This window comes from Carlito syrichta, unplaced genomic scaffold, assembly GCF_000164805.1.
Source record: "Carlito syrichta isolate Samal-C Ts95f unplaced genomic scaffold, Tarsius_syrichta-2.0.1 Scaffold311975, whole genome shotgun sequence".
NCBI lineage: Eukaryota > Metazoa > Chordata > Mammalia > Primates > Tarsiidae > Carlito > Carlito syrichta.
Window position 1 is genome coordinate 800,219 of NW_007256071.1, and position 12,667 is coordinate 812,885.

A 12,667-nucleotide genomic window follows, 5' to 3' on the forward strand; every position below is an offset into this window, starting at 1 on the left:
TCAGAAGCACGAGGAGGTTTTAATAAAAGGGCTTTGGGGAGTGAGGAAGGGCAGACGGGCATCAAGGACTTCTAGAGAAGAGTGGGTGGATCACTGGGTGGCCTCCTCCCAAGAGAACAAAGCCCCCCATACCTGTGAGATAGCAGAGCTCAGGGATGAGCATAGCAGGCCCTGGCAAGGTGCCCCCTGGGCCTCTTCTCCTCTTTGGCTGGCTGACCAGGACCGGCTGCTTCAAGTCGGTGATCTCTTGGTTGTATTGCTGCTCGAGAGAGGAGAGAGCCACTGTTCACAGCAAGCACCTCGGGGGACAGCGCAGTGGGCAAGAAAGTTCTGCTGGTTGGTTTTTTAGTAAAGAATAGATGCCAACAGAAGACCAGTCACAGCCTCCCAGTCAAGTCTGACCAAATGCACTTTTCAATCTTCCTAAAACAAGTTCTAATTTATATCCTCTAATGAATACCTCACCTTTTCCCTAAAAACTTAGATGGTCAAGGAAAGGAAAGTTCTGAATCTTGACTTTTAGTCTATGTGCTTAATTTTCTTATTTCTTGGTTTAGAAACAGTAATCTGTGCAACTCTGCATCTTCACCACAGCATGATTCTTCTAAAACTACTCATGCTATAGTGAGAACTTACTAATGAAAACAGTCTCACTATAAGAATAAGGAACTAGGCACAGTAGCTCACGCCTATAATTCCAGCACTTTGGGAGGCCAAGGCCAGAGGGCTGCTTGAGCCCAGGAGTTTGAGGCTGCAGTATAACAGCACCACTGTGCTCCAGCCTGGGTAACAGAGACCCTGTCTCTAAATAATAATAATAAATAAGGGAGGAGATGAGGTTCCTATGCTACAGGACACTTTTAATCAGGACAAGTTTTTAAGTCTTCATATTTTCAAGGAGCCAAATCTCAATTAAGTAGTATTACGATTCCCCATATGCACATGCTGCCTGAAATAAGCTTTTATAACTTGTAAAACAAAAAATAATGACATCCATGATTCGACGTCCTCAAGAGATGAGCTTGCTGGCCTCCGGCTCAGCTGCACTATTCTAGAACCATGACAGGCTTCTCCTGAGTGATCACTAGGCTTCCGGCCCAGTGTCCTAAAGACCCTCTTTCCTATCATCTGTATCCTGCTGACAGCAAATCTTTTTAAAAACCTGTTTCGTGCACATGCAGCATCATTAAAGAATAATCTCATGTCTCTACTGAGCACACTAGAGGATAATCACAGTCATCTCCATAGTCTCAGTGTCTCATCAACAGACTTGGGTACCTGCATGCTTCTTATTCCTGTCATATGACAAGGCCCTGTCCACCTGGGACAACCCTCGTAAACTAAGAAACCACACATTCTAACCGGTCCTCAACTTTGTCCTGTATTAAATCAACCATCCAGGAAAAGAGTTAACTTTCTTATTTCAGATCATGAAATGTCAAGTAGGGCACACATGTGACCACACTTGGAGAAGCATGGCATTCACCCAAAGGCTATAAATGCACAGCTCCTGATACAGATGGGACCCATCACTTCTATATTCTTCAGGGCCTAAACAGCAAACTTGTCGATTCTTTTACCATTTTCCCCTCCATCTAAGAAAACAGCACTCTCGCTTCTGTTTACCTGTTAAAACTTCTCTTTCTAAAACCAATTGACCATGACCTTCCCTTCCAACGACCCTTCTCTCTTCTGCTCTGTTTCCTAGAAGTTCTCTGCAACCCCAAACCATTGCTTACTACAAAACTGCATTCCTTAGGACTTCCGCCCCATCCCCCCGCCATCATTTCTCCGAAAGACACCTGACTATCCCTAACTTTGAGAGAAATCTTCCCTACAGGGAGACTCTGAGCTGGGAGCTGAAGCAGAAGGGCCGGCTGCAAGGTTGCAGAGTGTCCAGAGGGACAGCACGGGCCAAGCCCTGTGGTTAGCACAGAGATCCATCCAGAGGACGAGCCACAAGGATAGAGGGGGAGGCAGGAGTGGCTCAATCCAAATGAAATGCAGGAGCAACGCTGGGAAGTCACCTCATTTCTTTGGGTAGAAGATGATGTCAGATTCGTACAAGTTTGAAAACGCATCACAAAGCAGGAGAAATGCGGGTGAGGCACAGCGGTCATGTTTGTAATTCCAGCACTTTAAAAGGCCAAGGTGGAAGGATTGCTTGAGGCCAGGAGTTCAAGACCAGCCTAGGCAAAAGAGTGAGAGCTCCCTCTACACAAAAGGTAAAAAATGAGCTGGTCATGGTGGTGCACACCTGTAGTCCCAGCTATTCCTGAGGCTAAGGTGGGAGAATCACTTGAGCCCAAGAGTTCAAGGCTGCAGCGAGCTATGATCACAGCACAGCAATCCAGCCTAGGCGACAGGGTGAGTTCCCGTTTCTAAAAAATAAAGATAGAGCAGAAGAAATGCTTACTGTACTAAGAGATTAGTTCAACGAATGAGAAATATGGGGCCAGCGCAGAAGATGATATTCACTTAGAAAAGGAAAGAAAATGAAGATATTTCAGATAAGGCCGAGCGATAGGACTTGACGATGAGTTATAGAAGGTGAGAAAGAGGCATGCGGTCTAAAGCTGAACTCTCCTTCATGAGGCTGAATTCTCCATCATTCCTTTAATCCTTTTTTAAATAACCATTTTCATTTAATTTCACTTTTGTAAAGATGAGGCCTCACCATGTTGCCCCGGCTGGTCTCAAATCCCTGAGCTCAGGCAATCCTCCCACCCCAGCCTCCCAAAGTTTTGTGGTAACAGGCATGAGCCACGGCACCTGGCCTCACTCATTGTTTTCTAATACCTGTGCCTACTCAGGCACTGAGGGTGTATCACTTGGGAACCTCTGGCCTTTGTGGAAGCTGCACCCCACGTTGATCAAGAGTGTTGACCAAGGGCCAGCCAGGGTAGGGAAATATCGACACTCAACGCTGGTGGCCGGTGAGGGATCTCAGAGTCATCCCAGGACTTAGAACGGGGGCAGCTGAGCTGAGGCACGTCTGGGCTGCAGCTAGTACCTGGGATTCACGGACATATCATCGGAAGCCCAGGCCAGGAGGTGGGGGAGCAGCGGGAGAGTAGGCCTTCCATCACGGGAACTCGAGGCAGAGCCTATGAGGATGCCAACTCGTTAACAAACCCAACCAGTGTTCCCAGGACATGAAGCCTGCATGCAGTTCAATACAGTCAGGGCAGAAGGTCCTCCCTGGCCATACTCCCAGTCCAAATCCATTTCCAACAGGTGTTTTCTTTACACTCGTTGCTGACATACACTGACCCCTCCCAACCGACTCTGATGATTAAAATCAGCCCAGAAGTGCCACCACTCCTTCCTTACAGTGACTCTGACGCCCAGAGGCATCCAGGCGAGGCAAGGCTGGAGGCCTGAGCGCAGAGAGGTGGAAACGGGAGGAGAAGCCTGCTGAGGTGGCCCTGGCCTGTCGGCATCCCGCCAGGACTACGCTCCATCCTTCAGCACCTCCTCGGGAGCCCCGCTTCAGGAGCAGAGCAGCTGAAGAGCAGCAGACATCACCAAGGCCACTTGGAGGACACAGACTTGCTCCACAATACATATGCAATGCCTCATTAACCCAGGCTTTTAGAAATAGGCAATCATCTACTAAAAGTAGGAAAGAATGAGATAACTTGTACTTCAGAGGCAAGTTTTAAGATGTCAATGGACAGTTTTCTAGAAATAACTTACCTGCACTTTTAACAGCACCTATCACATGAGCATGACCATCTGAGGACGTCAGGGCCAGAGCTGCTCATCTCTGGACCCTAAAACAACGTCAGCATGCATTCCGCAGAGGCGTTTCCTTCCTTCTAGTCAGGAGCTGCTCTTTCTTGCTCCTACTCGTCTCTGGGGATCTTTTCAATTTGGTGATAATTGTGCCCCAAACTAGAATCTGTATAAAACTATATTAGCCAACTAGGCAATAAGCTGGTCTAAGCAATGCAAACTCAACGAGCCTGTCTGAATTTGGTCAGTATACAAATCCAAGATTAAGAGTTTACCCTCACAACTGACACTGAAGCTTCAAAGAGTTTTAATTCCCACCCCCACACGTGAAATGAAGCAAATGTTGATTCTATAAGGACGTACAGCCTGGAAGCTGCTAACTCAAATTGCCTCCTATTATCCAACGTGCTACCAAAAAGAGGCATTTTAATAATATGAGTTATTAAAGGAGTTGAAATCAATTGTGCTGTAATTTCCCTGATATGCACTTTTATGTACAGCTTTAAAAGCAGCGTGTTCCAAATGAGTGTTGGAAGGTGAGGATAGCTCCAATTTCCACTGAGACCAACACCCAGCGGCGCCCTACCTTTCTGTAGTACTCCAGGAAGCTGATCTCCGAGCCGTCAGCCTTCTTGAAGGTGCTCCTCGGACTCTGGTCCCAGTCAATGTCATCTACTCGGTACGTTTTGTTGTTGTACCTATAGATCGATGGAGATTTGACTGCATTTGATAGAAATATGGGATACTTATATTAAAGAGAGACTAGACAGCACATACTCCCTGAAATTCCAAATCACCTGGTTACATACAATGTTACAGAAAAAGGGACAAGAATTTCTTACCGATGATGCCAGATGCATGAATGAAGTGACTAAGTTACTAACAGAAAATCATTAAAAAGCATAAGAATCATTAGATATTTGTCCTTTCCGGATGAAATATGTTCCCCTTAATCTTAATCTTTAATCTTGGGAAAAGACAAATATCCCTCTCCCTTTTTGTGTGGTGTTCCCCCCATTCACCTTAAACACTATTTTCTTTCTAACATTACAGGACTAGAAAGCCACAATATTTTAAGACTTGCAAAAGGATCACTTTGCATTTTAAAAAGCAGTCTTACTTGGTAAGAACAATTAAACCTATTAGTTCTTTAGAAACTTGTTCTTGAAATTTTTCTTCGTCTGTTTGATGATAAAAGTTGAACATGAAATCCAGGACAGTCTCACTGCGGAGGACTTTATGGCTGACATCGGTGCACAGCATGATGTTGTTTTCATACTGAAGAATAGAAGTAGTGAACCCAGGCCAGATCACCAGCCTGCCAAACAGAAGGGAACCCATGAAGCAGCCTCAAGAATACCCACATGCCAAACTGCTTTTCATCTTTTTTTTTTTTTTGAGTTGGAGTCTCACTCATGCACACTCACAGCCACCCCAGCGTCGACCTGCTAGGCTCCAGCAATTCTTCCACCTCAGCCTTCCAAGTAGCCAGAACTTAGGCGCGTGCTACCGTGCCTGGCTAATTTTCTATTTGTTGTAGAGACGAGGCCTCACCAAGTTGCCCGGGCTGGTCTCAAACCCATAGGTTCAGGGCATTCATTCGCCTTGGCCTCCCCAAGTGTTGGGATCACAGGTTGAGTCACCGAGCCTGGCCTGCTTTTCATCTTTATTAACCAGGTCTCAAGTACAAAGGTTTTGAATGAGCCAATTTACATATTTCTAGGTTTTATGTGGTTCCAGATAAAAACTCGTCTTTTAAGACTTTCATCAACATTATAGTAATTTTATAAGTTGCATTTTATATGAATATACTGACTTTATTCAACTCTTTGTTCCACTGGCCTAAGCCCTGAAAAGTTGTTGGCCTAATTGAAAGCACCTGCAATTATCAAAAAGAACCTAAGCCACTTGGGCTCAGTCTTGACATACTACATGAACTGATGAACTGTTACTTGAGAGCAAAATACACACATGGCATTGAAGAATTATGTACTCTTCCCCAGTGACAGATAAATTATGTGTACTTTCAGCCCAAGTCTTCCTGGATGTGTCATTATCCAAGCTAAGTTAAATGTTCACTTACTGTGATGGGTACCATTAACCGTCACTGTAGTAAATCTGATCATTTCAAATCTTAAAGCATCACTTTCAAAGTCTGTGATCAAGTCTAAGAAATATGAAACTCCCCACTTCATACAAACCTATGATTTGGAATATCAATTGGGTCACTTGGGTTATAATAATTTCGTCCAATCTGTTGCAAATTCATGATTTTTAAAAGCCTGGAAATGGAAAGGTCAGAATAATTAGAGAAACGAATACTAATAAGTGTCTCTAACACTGCCATCAGAATGGCATGCCTTTACAGCAGAGGTTGGCAACCTAGGGTCTGTGGCCAGGTCAAATTCAGATTACCTACTGTTTTCTTATGGCCTCTGAGCTAAGAACGGTTTTCAAATTTTTTAAAGGTCGTTAAAAATCAAGAGACTATGCCATGACACATGAGTTATATGAAATTCTAATTCCAGTGTCTATCAATAGTTAGTGGAACACAGCCAGAACCGTTCATTGACATATCGCCCATGGTTGTTCTGTGCAGCAGAGTTGAACGGCTGCAACAGAGACCACAGGACTCGCAAAGGCAGAAATGTTGACTACCTGGCCCTTTGCAGAGAAAAGTCTGCCAAACCCTCATTTAGAGAGAAATACATTTACCAATTACATTAACTCATAGCAAGTAACTATCAGAATGAATAGGCCCATCATCAGTGACAGCTATCCCGTGACAAGTTAGAGAGGTAAATTACAAATTCAAATATTATGCCCCATTATTCCCATGTAAATTTCAGCCTCATCCACACTGCTCATTTCTCTAAAAAAAAAAAAAACCTGGGAGAACATGTATCTTGATTTTGGATTTGGAAAATGTGGCATGTCCATTGAGAGCAAATGATCAAACATTCAGTGTGTCTCTGTCTCCTGCTCCTGGAGCAAGTATTCTCAACAGCCCTAACCCTACCCCTCTTCCTGATCAAGTACCCACCATGGGGGGAGGAATAAAAATTTAGTGATAACGTTTCTGAGGATGTGTGTACTATTAACACAAGCCCAAATAATATTTGAAAGACCTGAGGTCAGTACAAATAGGGAAGTGGAAGGCAGAATACTTGCTTAAAGCAATAAGTGAACCTCCCATCAGTAAACCACACCTTAAGTGATGACAATACAGAGAAATGTGAGGGTCCTAACCAAGGGGCACAATCTGGTAGTAACGCAGGTATTCAAAGTACACTTCTTCCAGCTGTTCCATGTGAAATTTTTAATAAAATATTGAAAAAAGCACACACCTCCTGAAAATAATGTTATAGAATTGCAGACACGTTGGCGATGTGGGAGGGAGCTCATTTGTCAAGGTGATAGTTATCCTTACGTGCTCGCCGTTTCGGGTCTGGCTGAACACTTCAGTAACCTGAAGCCAGAGAGGTAGGAAACCAAACTCTTAATTCTTAAAGGAAAACGAAGCCCAATCACATACTGCCTGAAAAGTACAGAAACTTTTTAAAGGGAATTTTTTTAAAAGGTTATGAGAAGAGAGTGACTAAGTGCCTGTATTATGACTGAACTATAACCATTAGATTACTCAGGTATATTTGATAATGATATGACACAGAAAGTCCCTAACATACAAACGAGTTCCACTAAGAGTTCATATGTTAAGTCCCATTTGTTTTTTTTGTTTTTGAGTTGGAGTCTCACTCTGTCGCCCAGACTGGAGTGCAGTGGCTGCTGCCAGTCACTGCAGCCTCGACCTGCTGGGCTCCGGTGATCCTTCCGCCTCATCCTTCCAAGTAGCTGGAACTACAGGCGCGCACTACCACGCCCGGCTCATTTTTATTTATTGTAGAGATGAGGTCTTGCCAAGTGGCCCAGGCGGGTCTTGAACCTGCGGGCTCAGGTAATCCACTCACCTCAGCCTCCCAAGGCACGGGATTACAGGTTGAGCCACCGAGCCCAGCTCCAATTTGTTTTTAAGTCCAGCAAAGTTAGCCTGGGTAACCAACTAACACAATCGCCTATATAGTACTGTATGTATTTAACAGGTGAAACTGACACTTGGTGGAGATAAATAATACATTTTAAAAAGGTGTGCATCCTTAAAGTTTGTTAACTTGAAGATTTGTATGTAGGGAACTTACTGTAATGCCACAGTAGCCTTCGGGTTTATTACAAGTCATATCTGGCAGGAGACCCCTGGGGTCACTTTAAAAGCCATTTGAACTACCCTATACTGTGGTAGTTTTGCTTTGAAGTGGAAATCCCCACACCCTGCTCCCCATCCAGACATCTGAAATAACCTTGTTCTGTAGTCTTTTAGGCAAAAATAATATTGTTCCATCAAAAGCATGACACCTTCCAAGGAGATCTTCATGTTGAAAAAGAAGAGCTGAACGGAGTCTCCTGGCTTCCATCAGTGGGTTATAGTCAATGTGGTACTGATATAAGGCCCACTGGGGACGGGACGTCAACCGGAAATGGTTAGTACTTAATTTTACTATAATGCCTGAAGAACCTGGAAAAGCCACAATTAACAAAATATCAAGTTTATTCTCCCTTGAACTCTCTCCTACCATGACAAGGCAGGTGAAGTTCTGTAAACACAAGGCTAAGAGCAAAGACAACATGAAAACCCTCAAACATCTGACTCGGGGGACAAGAACACTGTCTATTCAGACAATTTCCTAAAGAATCATACATTTAGAAGCAAATCCTCCTCAGACTAGTTTACAACAAAACCAAACCACAGTATGGCAAAGAGTTTTACTTCCTCAGCAATACTTACTGAGACAACCTTTCAAAATGTGCACTTACAAACACCTATCGCTTATTTTATCAAAACCAAGAAAGAAAAAAATGGAAAAGCCGGTGGGATCCTTGACCAGATGTGCCTTTTCTTCCTAGTAATGTGTCACATAAATAAATATGTGAAATCAAGGGCCTCAACTCACTGTCCTGTGTACCTGAAAGGCCATCTCATGCAACTGTACTCTTAATTAACCTACCTGTCTTTGATTCCTTAACATGGTCTAGGTTCTGTCTTGTATTTACACCAAGATCATGAAAATCTCTACGACGACCTCCCCTTTCTGATAATGATAACTCGTGAAATCCAGCAGATATCTGGGGTTCTGAAAAAGAAAATTATATACCTGGGTGACACAAAACATGGAAAAAAATGACAATATTAATTCCCCCAGTTCTGATATGGCGGGAGGGGCTCAGCCAGCCATACTGAACCAAGTCTGAGTCTTTTTTTTTTTTAGCAGCAACAACAAACATTTATTGAATATGTATGATGAATTCCACCTTTTGCTAATTTAGTTGCTCCCACTTGTAACCGAGAAAGTCTTAAAGAGTACAATACCATTGCAAAAATATCTGAGAAGGGAGATAATGTGCCTAGGGAAACAAAATTAAAATAAAGATTACAATAAGACAACAGTGAAAGGTCATAAAAGACTATAACTACATCATGTGCAAATTTTGCCTAGATCTTCTCTGTATTTATGGCACGCCATGGCTATATTTACAGCCCAATGAGGAAGGCCTTGATGGATTGGATACTAAACTGATGCAGGCTTGGGGAACTGTCAGAGACTAAACAAGGTATATATCTGACAGCCTTCTGAGTAGTTAAAATTAGAACCTAAATCTACTTTCTCATTAAGAATCAAGCCTGAGTCTTAACGATGGAAGTCACTGGCTCACCACAAGGAACACAGGATCTGAGAGCCCAGTTCTCTTTTGACCACAAACACCAGCACTAACCCAGCACTGCCTGCGTTCCAGACTTATTCACTGGATAGAGAACAGTGGCTTCAACAAAGCACTTCAGGTCCTGATATACTTTAGAAACAAGTTATTGAATGGGCCCGTCAATATCTTAATCTACAGAAATTGAGGATAAATTTCACAGGCATGCAGTAAGTTTAAATATCATTTATGAAGTGCTTTAAGAGGTGCTACAGTGCCGGTTTCTGTACCTCATGCTTTGCAGGAGCCCTCATGAGAAAATCCTTGAAACACGTTCAGTAACATCATGTCTGTCTCCCTCAGTGAGCTTTCGATCCTGGAAGCTTTCTGTTTAAAGTCTTTGTGGCACTGGGTGAGGAACTACACTAACACAAGTCACACATACGGAATCCGCCCTGATGACAATAGGGGTCATGTTCATAAAGGCTTGACTGAAATGTTTCCCTGAAAATGTTTAATTCGTCTTAAAGTCAGGACTGAACACAAAAGTCCAGCTGACAGTTTCTGAATATAAACTATGATGAAATCTGTTCTCTTCCTACATATAGCACTGCTGCTACTATGTTTAACCAAAGCTTGATTAACCGTCACTCTAAGAAGAGGACAGATTTCAGAATGGATAAGATTGGAAATCTTGTTAACTGTCCCGTCCACGCAGCTGCCAGAGTGATTTTATTGCAAACACAAATCAGACCTCGCCACTGTGCTGTTTAAGAACCCTTCAATGTGTCCACATCACAGAATGCAAACCAAGGCTTAATGTCTCCGTAACAACAAATCTGTCAAACTTGTCATGCTGATTCCCAAAATATAGTAGGTATTTAGACACTGACTGTGACAAGCAGTTCCAGAGATAATCCCTGTAAGAGCAGAAAAGATGACGAAATAGGCCCTCGATGTGCTGTCCCATGCATTATTTAATTTTTACAATGGTCATTACCTCTGAAGGTAGATACTACCCTATGCTGCTTTTATTACAGCTAGGGCACAGGGTTTCACAGAATTAAATTTGAAATCATGAGAAACTGTGGGTTTTTTTGTTTTTGCTTTTGTTTAACAAAAGTCATGATTAGTGAAGATGCATGCATGCAATGTTTAAGAAATTAGATGTAAGTATCTCCCACAACTGTATTTGTAATTTTAAAGCTGCACTATAAGGAAATGTCTCTTAAACAGCTGCAGCACAAATTTTTGTACCTAGTTTTACTTCAATAATATTTTGCTGTTTATGTTGAACATAGGTGAACAATAAGTTTAAGTTTCAAAAACACTACTCGTTTGACTCTTCAGATGAAGTATTACATATTTTTTCTCAATATTTCTACAGATATGAAAAATACATACATGCACATGTATTTGCTAAAAACAAAGGAAATGCTATTTTACCATGACGCTCATTCACTGCAGTTCAGGCAGGCTCCTGGTTCCTGGAAGTGGCCCACTGGCACCCTACTGTCAGTGGGCAACAGTGTCACCCGACTCTCAGGGGCTGGGCATTTCCAGCTGTTTGGGATTGAGTGCTGTTGTGACTCCCTTTACACAGTCATGTGGGACTCATCCAGTGTCTGCTGGACACACTCTGTGTGTGGAACGGATGACAACAGGCAGTCAGTTGGAATGCACTGCAAATGCCGCGGGCTGCTAGTACAACGGTACAAGGCCATCGGAGTACAAGTGCCAGTGCCACAGTTACCAACACTGGCTCCAACTACAGCACAGAGAAGACACAGGTCTAATGTGTCAGCTTCACTGATGCTTCTTTCGCGATGAGGCTTGACATCTCCAGTGGCCTTTGCACTTCTTCCGTGTGTGACTTCCCTTGCCTTTCTTCACTCTCCCACCAGCCTGCTCACACAATGGACTTAGAAGGATGTGCGAAGACGGGAGGAACATGCTCCTCTGTCATTTCAGTTTGTTTCCACGGCACTGTCTTTTGACATTGATAATATCTGTCATAGTTCAATGTAGACTTCAAGGTTATTCTAGCTTCCATCCAGGTTTTCCCCAAATGTTTACAAATTTCATTAATTGTGGTTAAGTATTTGAAGTACATGGGATTTGATGTAAGGAACAAGTGAACCAGCTTTGCTTTCTAAGCAGCCACTGGCCCAGCACTGTCTGAGCGGCCCATCCCCCGTGCCCACTGCAGAGTGACAACGTCCATGGTATTAGATCCCTTCCCATGTACACACGGGTGCTCCTTTCACTGACTTTCCTACACCAAAACCAAACCTAATAATTATAGGAGGCAGATGAAGAATCCAAATAACTCGCTTTTGTAACAATTCAGTGAAAAACCACAATTTCTGGAATCCAAACTGGTGCTCTGACTTTACCAACTGTCACCACTCTGTCCTCAATTGAGCCAATTCAACACACGTGACAGATAGTACATTTCATCAGTCAAAGTTATGTTAAAGTTGGTTCTGCTTCTGGTGAAACACTGAAGATGTCAAGAAAACGGTCTGTCAATGGCCCACATAACAGTGATGGGGGCCCCAGCTCGTTTCGGTTTTCATTTTCAGGGAGAAAGGAAAGCCTGTGGTGTCCCGCCCTCCGCAGCCGTGAGGTTTGGGAGATGCCGTCCTCCATCAGGCGCCCCTGGGCTCCCGTGTGCAAGGGCAAGAGGAAGCAGCCCCCGCGCCGGGGCCCCTCGCCACACACTCTACCTTGGGACTTGGCTGCTGCTCCCATTGCTCCTCTCTGGCGTCCACAGCCAACTCCTTCCCCCTCTGCTGGAAGCTGGTGTGGTCTCGGCTGAATATAACCCGGCTGCGGATTCTGCGATTACAAGCAAAGGCAGAAGAGTGCTCATTTTATGTCAGGAGGTCACTGATACCAGAGGAAATGACTAGTCTTAAGCAAGTCTCAGGCATTCAGCCAAGACCTCTCTAAATTAGTCATCAGATATTTATTCTTAGGAAGAAATGTGTTTTTGAGATACGGTCTCGCTCAGAGTAGTGGTGTGATCATAGTTCACTGCAGCCTTGACCTCCTGGGCTCAAGCATTCCTACCACTTCCGTCTCCCAAGTAGCTAGGGACAATAGGTACATGCTGCCACACTTGGCCAATATATATATATATATATATATATATATATATATATATACATATATA

At 43.5% G+C, this 12,667-nt stretch overlaps 1 protein-coding gene across 1 annotated transcript in view; it reads right to left on the reverse strand.

Annotated features, from left to right (window-relative positions):
• PIWIL1 (piwi like RNA-mediated gene silencing 1) overlaps positions 1-12,667 on the reverse strand; it is a 28,894-nt gene that overhangs the window by 15,797 nt on the left and 430 nt on the right. Inside the window, exons 2-9 of the mRNA XM_008069381.2 lie at positions 12,219-12,330; positions 8,799-8,924; positions 8,094-8,308; positions 7,086-7,207; positions 5,940-6,020; positions 4,859-5,056; positions 4,325-4,436; positions 133-259 (exon numbers count right to left, since the gene is read on the reverse strand). Of these exons, the coding sequence (XP_008067572.1) occupies positions 133-259; positions 4,325-4,436; positions 4,859-5,056; positions 5,940-6,020; positions 7,086-7,207; positions 8,094-8,308; positions 8,799-8,924; positions 12,219-12,330 (1,093 nt within the window). The remainder of the gene's footprint in view (positions 1-132; positions 260-4,324; positions 4,437-4,858; positions 5,057-5,939; positions 6,021-7,085; positions 7,208-8,093; positions 8,309-8,798; positions 8,925-12,218; positions 12,331-12,667) is intronic.